The following is an 18,646-nucleotide window of genomic DNA, read 5'->3' as shown; positions in this document are numbered from 1 at the left end:
TAGCTATAGGTTGATTCATGTCAAACAATAAGAGCAACAAAGTAGATTTTTATGATGGAAGTGAGACCTTTATTTAAAGATACATGTTCAACTTTTTCTCAGGGTTAATTCATGTTTTTAGCTAAGTCCAAACTCTGACTCACAGTAGTCAGTCAGTTTGTAATGAGCACTGGCAGCTAAAATTAGCAGTGCTAGAAGTGCTATAAATATAGCTTATAAGCATTATCAGCAGTGCTGCAATTGGGGCAGAGTTAAGCCTCCTGCTCTGCCAGTAAAATCAATGAGGAGGTGGGAGATACATCTGTCCAGGGGCAAGCTTTGTCCCCTACTAACCGAGTGAAGTGGGGCTATTATGGCAGTTAACATTTAGCGATTAAATGTGAACACTCTTTGTCAGTTGTTAAATGTCAAGCCCACGGTTGCTTCCCTTTCCTCCGCTTCCTTTGCTGTGAGAGGAGGACCGGGACGTATTGGTAGCACTGGGCTGTCAACACAGCCAATAGGATAGAGACATCCACATTCATACCTGTCACACACATTTTGCACACATGCACTCTGGACCCCCACCGCCACCACCTCCACCTCTTCTGGGCCTTTTATGACTCCAGTAGTTCCTCCTGGCAGGGCTAATGGGATAGCAGGGCTGTTGGTTTTAGAGAGGGATGTCGTGAGGAGAGTGGAGCAGAGAGCTGAGGATGGCTCTCTAATAGATCTGGGGTGGGCGGTGTGGAGTCTGGGGGTGGAGGGCTGCCTTGTGACCACTGGCCCGTGTTGCTGTTTCTCTCCTCTTTTTATCCCACTGCCCCAACACAGCCTCCATTTTCATGCTTTTCCTCCTCTTATCTGCTGTCTGTGTGACTGTACTTGTAATTCACAAACAACAACAGTCTTGATTACCGATCGTCTACCAGGTTAATTCAACATGGACAACTGATTACAGGTGTTGCTGACCTTGTTGTCTTTACTAGCGGCTGTTGTTCAGTAAGTCTGCATTTCTGCGGAGGAAGCAGCTGTTAATGGAGCAATTAGCGAGCGGCTTAGCAACCAATCTACTTCCCGTTTACACCGGCACCCACCCGCATGCCCAGTGTACGTGAATAGACACGTGATATTCGTTTTTAGACGTTTTAGTCTGGATGGAGATCATTTCGAAAACGATGCTGAAACGCCATGTGGTCGGAGATGTTTTTGTTTTAAAACTCATATTAGTGTGGATGTAGCCTGAGCCTTTAGGGTTCCATTAAGTTGTGCTTGTCTGTCTGTATTGTCAGTGTTTTGAGGTCTGTCTGTGTCCACCTCGATTTCCACCATATCTACTAACAGTTTGCAGTTTCCTAGCAGAGGAAGGGTTTTTCTGCCTTGATATGCTTAGTCACATCTGGTGCATGAAGTGTTTTAATTTTATTTTTATTTCATGAACTTAAATAAAGAAGTATAAAATCATAAAAGTAAGAATACTCATGTTAAAACATAATGCCTAAGATTTGAGGTAATGGCTTGTAAGAAAAAGCAACACATTGGCGTCAAATCAAAGGGAACAACATAACGTTTCTTAAAGGGCCAGTATACTTCCAACAAAATTAACCCCTCCACACCTTCCCAACATCAGAGTTGGGGGGAGTGCATCAAACACAACCACTTCATGCTGCTTAGCCAAGTGCACAGGATTCCTGGATTAATTTGGTGTTTTGATGATGGTGGTGGAGAGTGCTCTCGAGCACGTAGCTACAAAAAGTGTTCAATAATATTGCATCCATGACTATAAGAGCTTTATACTCATCAACCAATCAGTGAGTCCTCACATGAACAATCCTGTCACCAGACAAAAATATTGATGTGAAACAGTTCTGCAGAACCCTGTATACATTCTTAACATTTTCAAAATGTGTGAATCACGACATGTGGAATATGTTATTCAAGCATCTGCATTCTTCATTTCACCACTCATTTATTCTGCGGTTTCCTGTCTGTACATGTATGTGGCCTATTGTGTTGATTTTGGCATGTCTGACATTTGAGAGGTCACATCTGGAGGTTGATCAGTTGTTCAAGCAAATACTATGAAGACCTTGTTTGTCTGTTTCTAGTTTTCTTTTGCTCCCATGTAGTTCTCATAAAGACTTGCCTCATCTCTAATCTACCAATTACTTCCCTATTCGTAAAAAAACAAGACTCACACAAACCATCCACAGAGAGCTGACTGGATATCATGATGTGGATGTTCAGTTGTTGGACACAGAATGCAAATTCTGAGCAATCAATGTTCTGATGGTTTCTACGATACCTCTGAGCGTGTGACTGCGATTGATTCTGCAAATGCTCATTTAACCGTGGCACTGGGTTGAAGGTGTTTTTTGGCCGGCTCAGCATTCCTTATCTTGCCTCCCCTGTGTGCTGTATGTAGATGTGATGTTTGGAAGTGTGATGTGAAACAAAATGCCACACCAAATGTCAGTTAACTGAGTCACTTGTGTGCCATCTGGATGCTATTATGCAAACTCGCCACGGAGGTATTCTCCGGACATTGGTTATAAACGAAGGGAAATATAATGTGAGTTCCCGCGGAGGTGAGGGCCACTGTATACAGAAGAATGTGTCTAAGACCATTGTAGTTACATGGTTGATTCAGACACTAAATCTGACTGACACCATCTGACAAACACACAGCTGTGTCATCAACATACTGACAGAAAAACATCCATTTAGCAATTTAGATAGGAACCCCGTTTAACCCAACAATCTGGCGAGCATGTCAATCATGAATAATCAACCCACTGTGTGATTAGACAACAGCACTGGCTCTGCATCTATTCCAATATGCCAATTTAAGGCGATGAAAGCAATAATGAAAGTCAAAAGTGTATCTGGGGGGTCTCACCCTCACTGTAAGCTCCCTTCATCACTGACCGGCATTTTCAGGAGCTGCTTCATTGTAACATGTGTGTGGAGGCTATTTTGCGATGTCAGCTCTAAGAAGCGAGGCTGGTGGTAGTGCGGTGGGGTGGTCCGAGCCGATAAGCAGCCTCGTGGCTCTGAGAGGTTGGGGTTGCTGGTTGTACTGGGACTCTTTTCTTGAATGCGATTAATTCGTCCCCAGATTGCAGGGGGAGAACTGAGCATGGCTGTCCAGGTTCTTAATTAGCTTCAGTCTTCTGCTTCTCCTCAGTGGGCTATTCAGCTCGGCCCGTCTCTCTGGGCCCCTCAGACCGGGCTTCAAGTGGAAATCACCAGATTGAGACAAAACTCCAGATGGAGAACATTGCATAGTATCGGTCCATGTCAAGGTTAAGTGAAAGACAGGGAGCTGTGCTGATAATATCTATTAATGATCAAGTCTGGGAGATTTCACTTGCCAGTTCTCGTGACTTATTTTTTATTTTTTATTTTTGGGGGTGATTGTGGCTAAGTGGATAGCAGGGCCGTCTTTCAATCAGAGGGTCGGCGGTTCGAACTCTGGCTCCGCTAGTCACATGTCGATGTGTCCTTGAGCAAGAGACTTAACCCCACAATTGCTCCCGTAGCTGTGCCTACGGTGTAGAAATGTGATAGACTCTGAATTGTAAGTCGCTTTGGATAAAAGCGTCTGCTAAATGACTGTAATGTAATGTTTTTGTGAAGTCTGTCCTTCAGTGGTTTCAGAGAAGCTACAAGTTGCACAATAAGTACATCAACTAAATTTTTTTATGCTACCGGCACGTCACAGTTTGCGTGGGATCAGAGGATTGGCGGTTCGATCCCCGGATGTCCCCCGGCTGTCCCCCGGCTCTTTCCCGGCTCTCTCCCGCATGTCGATGTGTCCATGGGCAAGACCCTTAACCCCAAAAGTGCTCCTGTAGCTGTGCCTACGGTGTGTGACTGTGAATGTTAGATAGTCCTGTTGGGCAGGTAGATGGTTGCCCTGTTATCAGTGTATGAATGGGTGAATGATGACATGTAGTGTGAAAGCGCTTTGAGTGGTCGGAAAGACTAGAAAAGAGCTATACAAGTACAGTCTATTTACAGTTTATATATTTTCATAATGTAGGATTTGTTTTCCTTCAAATATTAGTGGCACTGAAGGTAATCATCACATATGTGTATACTTGTATGTATATACTTGTACATAACTGGTAATATATATTTATATATTACATCGCTTTTATACAAAGCGACTTACAATAAGTGTATTCAACATAGGTATTGAAGAGAACTACTATTCACCAGAAGTCATAAGTGCATCTCCATTTTAAACGGGCATCTAAGAGCATAAACCAGAGCAAAGGTACAGTGCAGAAACAAACTAATACAAACAATAAGTGCAACAAACTAGTATGAATACAATAAGTGCTAGGTGGAAGGCTCAGGGTAGTACTTCTTGAAGAGGTGAGTTTTCAGCCCGATGAAAGATGGGCAGCAACTCTGCTGTCCTGACGTCAGTGGGGAGTTCACTCCACCACTGTGGGGCCAGGACAGAAAAAAGCCGTGACCAGGTCGATCGGCCGCAGGGACCTCTCAGCGACGGGGCAACCAATTGCGGCACGAGGTGTTACACCTTGTGCAACACCTCGTGCCGCGGTGCTCAGTCGTCTGTCAGTTCTGATAATTGTGCTGCTATAATAATGAGTCGGCGGTTTGCGGGTCAGGTCGGGTTCGGTTTGTTGCTTCAGAGGCGAACACAACCTGCTCAGCCGATGGTAATTAACCAATAAATGAGTTAAGAAGAAAATATGAGGAAGGCTTTCTTGCTCTAAGGTTCACAGTGAATGCAGTGGGAGATGAGGAGAGACTAGTGTGTATTTTTCTGAAAACTCTGAGGGGATTTAGATGGATGTTTGTAGTCTGCTGCTTCTTGATGCACACAACTTGACTCCTACCCAGGAACAACGCTCGTGCAATTATTTATATTTGTGTGATGTTCCTTGAAAAATATACAATAAAATAAAATAAACTCAAATACAATCCATTACGATTACATTTCATCCAACTAATATCTAAATCTATTTTGTTGGAGATAGTAGTTGGGTTTTCAGCACTTTTAGCAAAAGTTTATTTCTGTTGGAAACCTAAAACACATGTGTTGCAGGAACAGCAACTAAAAGCTTGTACATGTCTTCTTAACAACATATATAACTAAACAGACATTTATATCACTATGCTGTTCATTTCATGTATTCAGGAGACACAGTCTCAGATCACTATGAATTCCCCCTTTGAATCATCTCTTCTGTGAGAATCACTGTTAAGCATTAATATGAGAGCAGAGAAAACCAGTGAAGAAACACACAGAAGACACATCCCATCTATCTCCATAACCCGAGCAAATATTGAAACCCGTGATTTGAGGACCTCCCTTTCCTCCTTCACTTCTGTGACAGATGTAAATGGTTGTTTCAGCAGTTGGCTCTAATGCATTTTTAAACAGGCACAGCAGCAGACAGCAAATGAACGTGTCGCGAAGGCAACACTCTACAACTGGGTCTCAATTTATTGCTGCCTCCTCCTCACATACAAACATACAAACCCACTTACACACACACATACACGGTCCTACACACTGCTGAGAATAGCTGTCATTCATCAACTTTCTCAGTACAATGGGCTCAGTAAAGGTCCCATCTTTCAACTAAATCACCGCCACACTACGGTGCCCAGCAGAGCTCTGTACCACCTCATCACATTCCCTGTCAACCGCAAACACTCGTGCACAGTAGGATGGAGAGATGATTGGGTGAAACTGTTGTTTATTCCCTGAGTTGGAAATTAAAATGTCTCTGCTCTCCCAGATGACAACACAGAAGACTGTTACTGCTGATTAGACCATCCTCATGCACACAGAGAGCCAGAGAAGAAAGGGCAATGACCAGAAAAAAATACCAGCACATGTAGAAACACGTCCACCAATCACATTCAAACAAATGCAAACATCAAATACAGATTTGTTTCGTCAAACTGCTGTTTTAAACGTTGAGTTATTTTTCACACCGAGATGTTTATCTTAGCATCTGAAATACCTATACTCCATGGTTCTGAATAAAAGTGGAAGGTGAAAGCTTGATAGAGAAGTTTACGTCTCCCAAGGTGCATCTGGATAACAACCATCCAATCAGTGACCTTCAAATTCTGTTCTGAGACTTTCGGATTCTGGATCAGCTTTTTTTGGGCTACAGCTCTGAGGTGAGGATGTGTCTGCAAAACAAATGAGCTGGCAAAATAATATGAATACTTCTATTATCCACTTTGCAACTTCATTTTCAATGCGTCTCTGTTTGCCGCCAATGTGTGGATGTCATCTTTCTTAAAATAATTTCTGTGTGTTGTCAATGTGATACATATGTGTATCATTTGCCTTTCTTTTGACGTTTGCTTGTGGTTTCGTCAGCTGAATTGTGTTGGCCACAGTAGAATTACTGTGTGTTCCAGAACAGGATGTCATAACTATTGTAAACAGACCTGTTTTTGTTTCCTGTAAGGCTTCTGCTGTAGCCTCATGACTTTATGGATTCTCTATGATATGAACAGGTGTTGCAGGGTAACACTGAGCGGACTTTCATCCATCCTAAAATGTCTCTCATCTCTTTTATGTCCATTCACTTTATTGGATCAAATATTAAATTAAAAGGATATTTTACCCACAATTAAGTTTGTCAGTAATATAAGTAATGTGGTTTTGTGACTTGTGTACAGTATAAAAGGTATTTTAAAATGGACAATATTCTTTACATGAATCTGTATTTTGTGAATTATATGAAAAGCATATCTCTAAATTGGTGAATGATCTCTTTAATTGTCACCCTCACACTGCTGACAGACTGTATTTGATCTGATACAGAGCCGTCCTCATGGACACTGATCAGATCTTTCATTGCTTTTGTCATTGCAGGTACTCATCAGCACAACTATAACCATGTGGCTCTAGGTAGCCCTACACGCACACCTAAGAATGGTAAGACAAGCTAGAATTTACAGCTGCGTTCAGTGTTGTAGATGAAGCCTGGACCGGGGCATTAACTTGAATTTAGTGTTTGATATGGATGTGTGAAAAAATGCTTGACACGGTCCACCTTTTCAATTCGCCCACCGCAAATCCATTCTGTTATTGAAAATTAAGCTCTTTGTTGAACATTAAATCGTAGAAGTATCACTTCCCATAGTCAACATTTTTCTGTGAGTGGGATCAAACCACAGTCGCTGGCCTACTCTTTTTATAAAGGGAATACAATTGGCGTACCATGTTAATGTGCTGTCGAGGTCATTCAGTCCTCTGGTTGACAAAACATGTGAAAGTTATCACCGTAACCTCGTAAGGAGAATTACCGTGAATCGGTTTTTATTACTGATGTCATGCAGCCGTTTGTTTGAACAGTTATTTTGAGCGAGCCGAGGCTCGCCCGAGGTTGCAGACTGGCAGATGTGGAGAGTCAAGGTTCTATAAGGATGCAAGGTGGAGGCTGGGGAGAGGAAAGACAGCAGAGATAAAAGGAAAGAAAGGAGGCCATACACTGAATATTCACTACCTTCTGTATTTATGAAATCACTCTGATCTTGCCGTTTGATTTATATTCTGTTTGTTTCAGCCACAAATATAAAAGGACTTGCTTGCTTTCAGGCATTCAAGGGCTAAGCTTGAATACTGCAGCAAGAATGACCCCCGTTTCTGGACAGAATTGATCATGTGATCCATTCACACACACACACAAACACACACACACACAGACACAGACTGATAAGCAAATTGCAACTATGGAGATATGCCTTGGAGATCTAAGGAAAACATAAAAAATCTATTTCAACAACACATCTAACACAAATACTTTGATCACAGGCCCCCTGAAAGGCTTCCAATTTCAGCACGCAGTGTATTTTCTAGATAACGCCCTGACTCCAGCACCCCCCCCCCCCAACATTTGTGACTTAAACAAACAGGAGATGCAGTTACAGAAAAACTGCACTATCACAGACACAACTTTACACCACATGCCTCAGGAAGTAATTTTGTTTTCGTTGTGGGGGGGGGGGGGGCAGGCATGCTGAATATGAAGAAGGTCTTTGTAGGTTCTGTTGTTCTCATCATCGTGTCTCTGAAATGTATTTTTTTTCACTTGGGTTGGTAGCTCACCGATCATTGAGACGTGGTAAGTCATACACATACAACTAGTGTAAAAACTCAATCATCACATTCCAGCACATTGTGTACTCAAGCACCACAAACCGATCCCTTTGTTTGTGGCTTCCTGTCTTCCACCTGAATTGGTGTGCTTTCAGACCTGATTTAAGTAGCATTTGCTAATAATTCTTGCTGTTTGTTTGAACAAGAAAATTAGTTTCAGTTTGTCATGTGTGGAAAAAAATTAAAGAATCCTCCTGAGCCATGAAAGTATATAAAAGTAAATTGTCGTTTTTTTTTATGTGAAAGACACGACAAAGTTTAATTATTATTATTCTATAGTTTTCTTATTTTAAACAATCCCACAAAAAAGCCAAAAAACAAGTGTCTCACCACTTTCTGACTTCCCTACCCATCCGTGGCACTCAGCCCATTGGTTCCTTATGAAGACTCAATCTTTGAACAGGGGTCACGAACATAGTTTAATTTTTTAATAAAAATGCTAAAAAATGTCCTAAACCAGCTGGGCACTGTAGTTTTTAGCCAACCTTACCTAAACAGGAGGAAATAGTGCACTTGTCGGGACTATATTTAGCCTTGGATGAATACACATTCCATGCACTAGTAAGAATTAAAGGCACCAGGACTGTATAGATTAACCTGGTACAACTTTTGAATGGTTGCCCACCTCTGCAGTTCAGAAATTTGTTGTGCTCACTGACGTCTGTTTTCCCTGAATGGAGAAACAGTCGACCAGTCAGAGCTTTGTTGTAAAGAGTCAACATTCCTGGCTTGCTAGTTACCTGGCTAAAACCATGAAAAATAGTGACAGAACGAAATGGCAACAAGCAGGGTCCGAGCCCACACAAGTCTGACATGCCTAACTCGGCAAGCACGTACTGCACACAACACTTACCAGCACTGTGGAAAATGGTGTTGATGCATCATACCGTCGCATTGTTTTACGTGGGAAGCCATCCTGGAACTGTGTTTTTAAAGTGGAAATTTTTCCGTCAAACTTCCACAGTATGTTTTTAATTGGAATACCTAGGATGAAAGCTGTGTGTGTTATCAATAAAGTTAGCTGAGTTTGAAACTAAATCACTGTTGTAGGCCTACTGTTGTTTTCTTTGACAGTTAAACTGTCCCTACTGTTGTTGTCAAACTACATTTTATAATCTTTTATTAAGATAAAGGACATAATATGTTTGCAATTACATATTAACAAGGGCATTGTCAGCAATTTCTAATAAAAACAAGAATAATTTAAACATTCAAGTGAATACCGTTAGTAACAATGCGCTACCTCTGTTCAAAGTCAAATTATACCGAAGTCATTCCACATTTGTACAAAAAAAGACGTGGTATTGATTGATCACAACAACAATTAGTTACTGTCTGCAACGTTATCTTTTAAATTGACATTTCTACAAAAAATGTTACTTATCTATAATATATATATATCGGTGCTACCCTGGATGAAATCGTAGAGCGTTCCAGCCAACATAAAGAATAGAAAACCCTCAAGTGGACTTATTTCTTCAGTTGTCATGACAAACATGAACTGGTACGAGCGACTGCTCATGCGCTTCCATGACGACTGAATCATATGTCACGTGCTGATAGGTTAGGGCCAAACAAAACAAATGAACCCCCTCTTCCCCTCTTTTCATGCAAAAAAAATATGTATTATTATACTATATTGATCCCAGAAGGGGAAATTTGTCTCTGCATTTGACCCATCCCTGTATATAGGGAGCAGTGGGCTGCCAATGACAGGCGCCTGGGGAGCCGTTAGGGGTTCAGTGTGTTGCTCAGGGACACTTTGACACATGACACGTCCCAGTCAAGGATCAAATCGTTGACCTTGCGGTTACCAGAGAACCCTCTTAACCCAGTGAGCCACGGACGCCCCAAATTATACAAATTTGGGGCGACCGTGGCAATTCAGTCTGATCATATGGTGTATGTTCATCTTAATTTAGGAACCATAGGAACATAGAGTTATGCAAAGACTTCTTGAGTCAGGTCTGTGTGGTTGTAATGTCCATCGTAATGAAGCAGTGAAATGTGTTTTCTGCTGAGATAGCTAACAGCATGCTACAGTGTGAGCCCCCTCACTGATGTGTGTGGCAGACAGTCCAGTCACAGATCTTTCACATCCTTCAAACTCCCTCCCTGCAGCTCCCAGGACCCTCAGCTGTCGCCCAGCCCTGCCACCACCCCTCCATTCTACTCGCCCAATGTTCCCTCCTCGTTTCATCTCCATATTCTTTCCTCCTTGTATTTCAGTCTCCTTTTTTCCCTTTTAGATTCTCTTATCTCCATCTCTTTTCCTCTTTCATTTCCTTCTCTCCATCCTGCAGCAGTCACTAAAGCTCTATTTTTATCGGTCCATGGGAGGCTGGTGTGGAGCCGCACCCATGCCCATTGCTTTGAACTGCGTGACAGACTCACAGCCCACTGGGAAAAGTGAGAAAGAGCAGAAGTGAGGAAAAAAATGAGAGAAGGGAATACTGAATGGACAAGAGAGAATTAAGGAGTGAAGGAAAGTGGGTGGCAGCATGGTAGGACAGATAAGATTGACGGCGCAAGGAAGACCGCAGTGAATGGGACACACTGCTGATGTTTGTGTGCATGTGTGAGAAAGGGAGATAAAGAGTAGACACAAAATAAAAGAGGGCTTTGGTCCAGTCACCCCCCTTGTGCATCTTCCTGGCATCATATCATATCAAATCAACGACAGACGATTGCCCCCCGCCCGGCTCCAGATCACACCCCAGCACTGCCACGAGCAGGGTCACTCTGCAGAACACATCTGTTGTTTAGTGTGTTGTCTTGTTTTTTTCCTTTTCTTTTTTGGACCACTGTTTCCTCCCGTCAAAACACCACGTCACCTGTCAAGTCAGTCCAACAACAAACGGTCACTGGGTGCCTGATGTGACCGCCTTTACTCCCCCATCGCTGGCAAGTTGGAGTTTTAGATATGCAACCATTTCTCAAAGGCTGACACTCTCAACTTTGAGTTGGTTGAGTTAAAGCTCAGGCAAATACTTTTTGTTTTGATTAAATTAAGTTAACATTAGAAGGCAAGAGGAAAGCGACCAAGATTACTGGTGCTTGTGACTAACTTTAGACTGTATATAAAGCCAACAACCTGAACGATGAGCCAAACTTTTAGAAATACTGAGGTCTGTAAATGCTGCCTTCCTGCATGATGTGTCTAAATGCATTTTCAAGGCCCACAATGCGAGGATATAATTCTGTTGGGGCTGTACCAAGTCCCTTTTTTAATTCATTTTTAATTCTAAAAACTGTCAAAAAACTGAATTTTGCCAGTCCCATTTTGGATACAGTTCTAGGCTAATAATAATGATCCCTGTTCTGTTTTGCAGAACAGGGATGTCTGTCAAAAAGACATGTGTTGCGGCCAGTCCGTTCTCACTCTAAACTTGTCAACACCAAACCCTAATCACGTGGTTGCCCTGTGAGACTACAGTGTATGCAATTAATGAGGTGATACTTACAAACGGGCAAAACTGACACTGGGTGTAACTAGAGCGTCATAGTCTGAAGTGCAGGGCCACAGACCAAGCTGCTGTATTTGACGAGTATGGGGGGGAGAATGTTTTGCAGTGGCAGAATATTGTTATGTCAATTAGGGCTATTAGTAGTTAAAAAAAATCGAATCCAGCCAGCCTATTCTAAAATACTCATTTCTGGTGTTCCTCTGCTGCCTCACTTGAATGACAAGCTAACGTTACTGTAAGTTGTGTTTTTAAAAAACAGCCTTACAGTATCTCGATCCATGTTTCCATGTATACTGCTGAACCCAATGCTGCATCGGTTGAACGGTTGAACGGTGATGAATATTTCATTTTTCTAATAAAACGTGACAGTGCTAAAATATGCTGAGGCTCATTAACATTAATACTGTAAGTAGCCAACTTGTAGTTACTGGGTCAGCCAAATATCCTTTTAGAAAATGAAGCACTACTCTATAACATCACAGTGTGTTTTTGTAGTTCAGACAAACGTGTTGAGTTTTCGCCAGTGAAATGATCTAACTGATCTTTCAAGTGAATTTCAGGAATCGGTATCTCCAAGTTGTATATTATATCAGTAATCATCTTAATAGTTCAAAAATAATACGTCCAGTATTTAGAGCAAATAACTCCTGGAAAATAATGTGTGCAAAAATTAAGATTAAATGCTGTTAAACCCTAACCCTGACAACACTAGAGATACTACCAAGGACATGTCCTCTGTGCCCTCAATGAGAGCTACAGCCCTGACAACAACAATGAATTATTTAACCTGACAGAGGTCTGAAGAACTTCTGGTCTCTGCATTTTAAAATAATTTTACCTGAATTTACCTGCATAACAAAAAGTATACTTCCTCAATTCCAATCACCGAGATTTCTCATTTAGACCAATTAGGCTTTTTTTCTGATATTTGTTCAGAGCACCTCTGACTGCAGGAAATATTTGTAACACTAAAGCTCCAGCTCAAATCCTTCCCTCTCTACCTCAGCAGGTGGTCTTCCATGATGACCTGATCCTGGCTAGCTTTTTGTGGGGAGGAGGGTAGGAGAAGTCAGCCTGCCTATTTTTTCTTTTACCTCTTCTGTGTCTGTATATGTATGTTTGTGTCTCCAGAAAACAATCGGATAAGCGGCATCCTGACCTCGCAGACGGAGCCCTACGACCTGTCTTTCTCACGCTCCTTCCAGAGCCTGTCACACCTGCCGCCCTCCTATGAGGCGGCCATCAAAGCCGACCTCAACCGGTTCTCATCCCTGAAGAAACTCAGTAGGTCCAAGTTCACTGCACTAATGCAAGAGTAGGCTCCCTGCCCTGATGCCCTGCATGACAAAAACACTGCATTAAGTCTGCTTTCCTTACTCCTGACTGGGACTTACTGAGTGTTTCAGCTGTGAAAAGGATTTGCTTGCTGTACAAAGGACATCAAACGTCCTCCTATACATTTTTTGGGAGATTCTGGCCGCTCCCCATTGATCGTTTCAGTGGATGGAGAGGGCCTTGAATCAGAATCAGAGAATACCAATTTCTCAACTCTGATCCTTCATGATATCAGCCTAGTCATCTCAACGAAGTATGAGACATTGATATTCCATGCTCCCCTTGTCTCCACTTAAAGGCTGCAGCCACTATTCCTCTTGGAGCATATAAGTACATTAAGCAGCTTCTTGCGCCCGGCCCGACTCCGTATTGATTTAGTGATGCTACGCTGGATTTCTGCTGCGTAATGAGGTCTCATCGCATGATATTCTCAGAGTGGAACGCAAATATTCCTTACGGCTTGTGTAATATCATCATGACTGCCCCACTTCACTGCTGGCGTGCAGTCAAAGTGAAGGATGACGATCTACAACTCATCCCGTCAGGGCTCACTCCACACTGGCTCCCACTCGTAGCTGCCAGGCACCATTTCGAACTAAATGGCAAAACATTTGTAGGATGCAGAGCTATTTACTGGTCCTCAGTTGCATTGGGGGAAAAAAGCATAAAAACATTACCGTGTTTTTGCGGGAAGAATTAACGTAATAGTTTCGGCTGTAAAACAAACCAAATGAATTAAATTGTCAGAGATAGAAGCCCACAGGAAAAATATCCTTAAGCAGTGTCCTTCAGTCTTCCCAACTTTCTTTCTGCTTCCAGAGCAAATTATTTGTTGCAGCAAATAGCCAAAAGGCTCTGCAGTTTCTTTTTGTTGCTCAACTAGAGTCTGTACACTGATAGATCATGTTGGATTGTGCTGGAGGGAAGATAGAGCAGCGTTTCCATTGTCGGGATAATAAAAGAGAAGAATGCTCCTGCTTATTAATGCAAATTGGTATCAAACTAAAGAAAAGCGTTTAGCTCATTGCAGCACAGGACAGTATACATCACAAGATATTCCTTCACTTCATGGTAATATAGCTGATGAGCTTGCAATGTCCTGCCCAAATCCTGAAGACTGTTATGCTTGAGAAATGAACATCTTGTTTGTATTATCTCTCATAATGAATTGATTTGCAGCAAGCACCTATGACTCGCTGCTGAAGGGGATTTTGGCTGAGTGTAATCTTGACAGGTGGTGTGAACGCTGTGGCACCCATTATTGACAAAGACAGGCTCAGAGTCATCTACAAATTGTGAACGAGGTGGAGAGGTCTGCTCGCCATTGATTTATTACCACCATATAAATGACACCTTGACTTAGTATGATGGTAAAACATTGATGCTGGTGTTCAGAAAAGAAAAAGATTTCGTGTATTCATCACAATGGACTTGTAAAATGTGAGTTTTTGTGAATTTACGTCACTGTGTGTGTGGTTTTGTACTCAAAGACAAGTCTTTCTGCATGTGTTTGTGTTGTGGCATGCAGTTGATGCTACATTCACTCCTACACACTCTCTGGAAATGTACTGTTGTCTTTGGGATCTGCTTCTAAATGCATGTTGAAGTTGTTTGTACACATGAATGTAATAACGATAAAACATCCTCTCAAGAACATTAAGACACAGTTTTTGGTGTGCTCACTAATAGAATTAGCTTTCCAGCATGTACATACGAAGTGTCTGCGGGCTTCCCTCCATATCTGTATTATGTGATGTTTATAGACTTTCACATGACCTTTGAAAAGTTTGCCTCCACAGCCAGAGCTGCCTGTAGAATCCCTGATGAAGCCTGGATGTGTGGATGTTATGTGCCTAGCATGTAATACAGTCTGATTGTTCCTCTGTCGCTCTCTATTTTCTATTCCCCTCTGTGAGCATGGAAAGGTGAAACACAGATGGGTCTGCCAACACTATTCTCTGCATTGTGTGCAATGTTTTTAAATCCCGCTTTATCCGATTTCTTCCCTTGCATTCTAACACCTACCCATGTTTTCTCTTGCATTCACTCCCTGAATCTCTTCTTCACCTCTTGCTTCTGTTTTTTATTCCCGTCCTCTCTGCAGCAGATAAAGACGTCGACGACTACTACACTCGTAAGCGCCACCTGCCCGACCTGGCAGCAAGAGGCACTCTTCCGTTGCATGTTCTCAAAGTTGGTCAAGACCAGGTGGGTACATAAGTGCTTGATTTAAGTGTGCTGTGTCTAAACAAGTTCATGTTCTTTGCTTTTCATGCATATAAGAGGCAAAGCAAGTGTGCTATCTCTGACTCTCCAGATTTGAATTTGTTAGAAGCTATAGCTGGTCTTTCTTTTCTTCCGGCAGTGGTGGGTGGCAGAGCCGTTTACCCCTCAGCTTGTGAATAACTCACCTCATTCATCTTTTGCTCAACAGCACCGGGAACAGCAGCAGCTCCAGAGTCAGCCCCCACAGTCCTCCATCTCCCAAGTCGCTCCCCAGTCACAATCCTCACAGCAACAGTCTCAGCAAAGGCAGAGGCCCCGTCGCGTCCAGAGGGCCATGTCCCAGGACCGCGTCCTGTCCCCAGAGAGAGCCCCACAGCAGGATTACAGCATGTCTTCTAATGGTATGTCCCCCTACGGAGGCAGGATCCTCTCAGATGAGCAGCTCCTGTCTGCTGAACGTCTTCGATCCCAGGAGCGTCTTCTTCCACAGGACCGCCACACCTCCCAAGATCGCCTTTACTCCAAGGACCGCATATACTCTAAGGATCGACTCATGTCGCAGGATCACCTGTACTCAAAAGACCGCCACTACTCTCAAGACCGCCTCTATTCACAAGATCGCCTGTACTCACAAGACCACCTCCTATCCCACGATCCTCTGCTCTCGCCGGACAAGCTGATGATGTCGCTGAAGCGCGGCATGGTGAGCAGCATCTCTGGCGGGTTTCGTGGCAGCGACAAGTCAATGTCACGCGCCATCTCGCACACAGATGTGTTCGTACCCACCACACCTCTTATGGATCGCTACAAGATGACCAAAATGCATTCCCATCCCAGTGCCTCAAACAATGGTGGTGGCAATGGAGCGCCGGGAGCGGGAACCACCGGGCACTCCAACACTTTAGCCATGAACCAGACAACAACAAAGAGGCAGGCGTTTGCCTCCAGACGGACTCACACAATGGAACAGCTCCACTACATCCCACCACACCACCAGCAACAACAACACCCACAGCACTACCGCACGGGTAGCAAGACTGAGGTGACTGTGTAGGGGCAGCAAAGGACTTCCTGAACTGCACTAGAAGCAGCACAGTTGTGTGCAAGGGGGTGTGGTTAATAGAGGTACGAGGGTACACTGGCTTTCTTTTAGAGTAGGATGGTGGTGATATCACTGTCTTTGACTGCTCTGGTAAAGTCAGAGATTCCAGGACCAAGAACATCCACTAGCTTACAGTGAGAGACTGGGAAAACGCGCTACACTGTACACTGCAGACACTGGCCCAGTTAGATCTGAAGCCAGAGAGGGTCGTGGATAAATTACCCTATTCATCCACAGGCTACGGCCTCATTCTGTGTATTTTTTAGTGAGAAAACACTGACTGTCTGTTAAAGCCTTTATCGCCACCCTTTGTCCAACAAATCTATCCTGTGACCTATTCTGGCAAATCTTAAAGGGCTTTTGCATGGTTAAACAAACACGACTCTTCCGTGACTTCTGTTGTGCAACACAACGCCACCACAGGAGATGAACTAGGTTGAGCCTGTAATAACTTTATAAATATATAAATAAATGAATAAAAAGCTACCATTTGTACTCCCTGTCCTACTCATAGCTGTTGTGAATCTCAATGAGAGAAATTGAAATGGATGTTGTTAGCACTTCTATTTGGTGCCACTGACAGATGTTCCATTTCTAAAAATGAACTGGTTTTGTGGGTTACAAAGCACAATCAATAAAAAATATTCTGTTCCGTTTATGATTCCTTTTGAGTTTGAATCGTCACGGCTAGCTTGTTTTGTCCTTAAAGCAATGGCAGTTTTTTTTTTTTGCTTCCAGTAGATTAGTAGATTGTAAATAAGCTATTCTAGAAGCAGTATTATGGACAAGACTGTGCTGGATGGACTTTGTATTAGATTTGTTTTCAATAGATTCTTAAAAACAACTATAAATCATCACCATTTCATGAGTTCAGAATAGAAACCCACTTAACCAAGTATTTGACAGGATAAATGAATACTATACTGTGTGTGTCTTTGTAGGAAGAGAAGTGAATGAATGTGTTGTTGATAACAGATCTACCACTGTTCTACCACTGTTCATATTTGGATGTAGACTGTGTTCCATTGACATCAGAGAAGTTGAACAACAAATTATTCATGGGAATTGATTATAATGCTTGTTATAGTAGGGTCAAATAAACCATCCATATTTTTCTAAACATTCAACATGGTTCCTTGAGAGATTTCTGTGTCTGTTTTTACTTCAAAAGACTGATACACTTCATTTCCAATTTAGGTTTTACGTAGACAATCACAGTTAGATGTTTTGAAGTGGCGGGTCAAAGAACTTCATTGGTTGAGTCAATTTGTGCATGTGGAGTAAGAACCAGTTTTCCTGCAGAAAGTGAAATCAGTCTGAGTCACTGTAAATAAGGCTGGATGTAATGAAGGAGGTACATTACACAACCTAATGGTGTTGGGGTCTAGGTAAGCAACCAACTTACCAGTGTTTCACTGACCTGTTGTCCCATTAGTAAGATAAAGACACACCAGCAACCTTGGCCAACAAAAACTGCTTTGTTAAGATAAGGGAAACATTGTCATCATGGCTATAAGTAATCAAAGTTAACTGTTGGTTGGACACAAGTTAGCGTGTTTTTTTTAACCACTGATTTGGTCCTTTACAGGCCAAAAGGTTTACAGGCTGAACTTAAGGTTAAAGCTAGGGTTTTTAGAGGTCTGTGACACATTGTAGAGGGTGTTGAGCAAGAACTTGAAATCAGAGAGCTAGACTCTACAGCTCCAGAAGTAGAAATACCTGCACAGAGAGAGCCACAGCAGGTAGAGGAGAGAGATGAGAAAGCACAAAACTATGGGAGACAAGTTTCTAACATGCATTAATGGGATGAGAATGCGTATAGAGAGGGAGAGGAGGAGAGAGGAGATCAGTGCATCAAGTCTTAGCAACATAACTAAGGGATGGTTCAGGGCTCACCTGAGCCAGCCCTAGCTATAAAAGAGGAAAGTCTTAAGCCTACTCTTAAATGTGGTGAGTGTGTCTGCCCTCTGGACTGAAATGGGAAGCTGGTTCCACAGAAGAGGAGCTTGATAACTGATGGCTCTGGTTCCCTTTCTACTTTTTAAGATTCTAGGAACCACAAGTAACCCTGCATTCTAGGAGAGCAGCTCTCTAGTGGGGTAATGTGGAGTTCTAAGATATGATGGTGCAGGACCTTTAAGGGCTTTGTAGGTGATCCTAATTTTACAGGGAGCCAGTGCAGAGAAGCTAATACATGAGTAATATGATCTATTTTCTTAGTTTTTGTTAGTACACATGCTGCAGCATTTTGGATCAACTGGAGAGATGTAAGAGACTTATTAGAGCAGCCTGATAAGGAATCGCAATAATTTGGTCTGGAAGTAACAAATAGATGGACTAGTCTTTCTCAATCTTTTTGAGACAGGATGC

The 18,646-nt window shown here is 42.6% G+C and overlaps 1 protein-coding gene across 4 annotated transcripts in view; it reads left to right on the top strand.

The window, feature by feature from the left end:
• Positions 1-17,866, top strand: part of LOC116397946 (protein shisa-6-like) — a 62,596-nt gene extending 44,730 nt beyond the window's left edge. The window contains exons 5-9 of one of the 4 annotated variants that reach the window (XM_031873865.1): positions 6,860-6,922; positions 8,091-8,111; positions 12,745-12,897; positions 15,053-15,156; positions 15,383-17,866. In XM_031873865.1, coding sequence (XP_031729725.1) covers positions 6,860-6,922; positions 8,091-8,111; positions 12,745-12,897; positions 15,053-15,156; positions 15,383-16,228 — 1,187 coding nt within the window. In that variant the 3' untranslated portion in view covers positions 16,229-17,866. The remainder of the gene's footprint in view (positions 1-6,859; positions 6,923-8,090; positions 8,112-12,744; positions 12,898-15,052; positions 15,157-15,382) is intronic. The other 3 variants (XM_031873866.1, XM_031873867.1, XM_031873868.1) reach the window with 3 other exon arrangements.
• The last annotated feature ends 780 nt before the right edge of the window (positions 17,867-18,646 follow it).

This window comes from Anarrhichthys ocellatus, unplaced genomic scaffold (assembly GCF_004355925.1).
Source record: "Anarrhichthys ocellatus isolate YVR2014 unplaced genomic scaffold, GSC_Weel_1.0 scaffold76, whole genome shotgun sequence".
In the NCBI taxonomy this organism is placed as follows: Eukaryota; Metazoa; Chordata; class Actinopteri; order Perciformes; family Anarhichadidae; genus Anarrhichthys; species Anarrhichthys ocellatus.
Note: the sequence above shows the minus strand (reverse complement) of the source record. Positions and strands in the feature narration are given on the sequence as shown.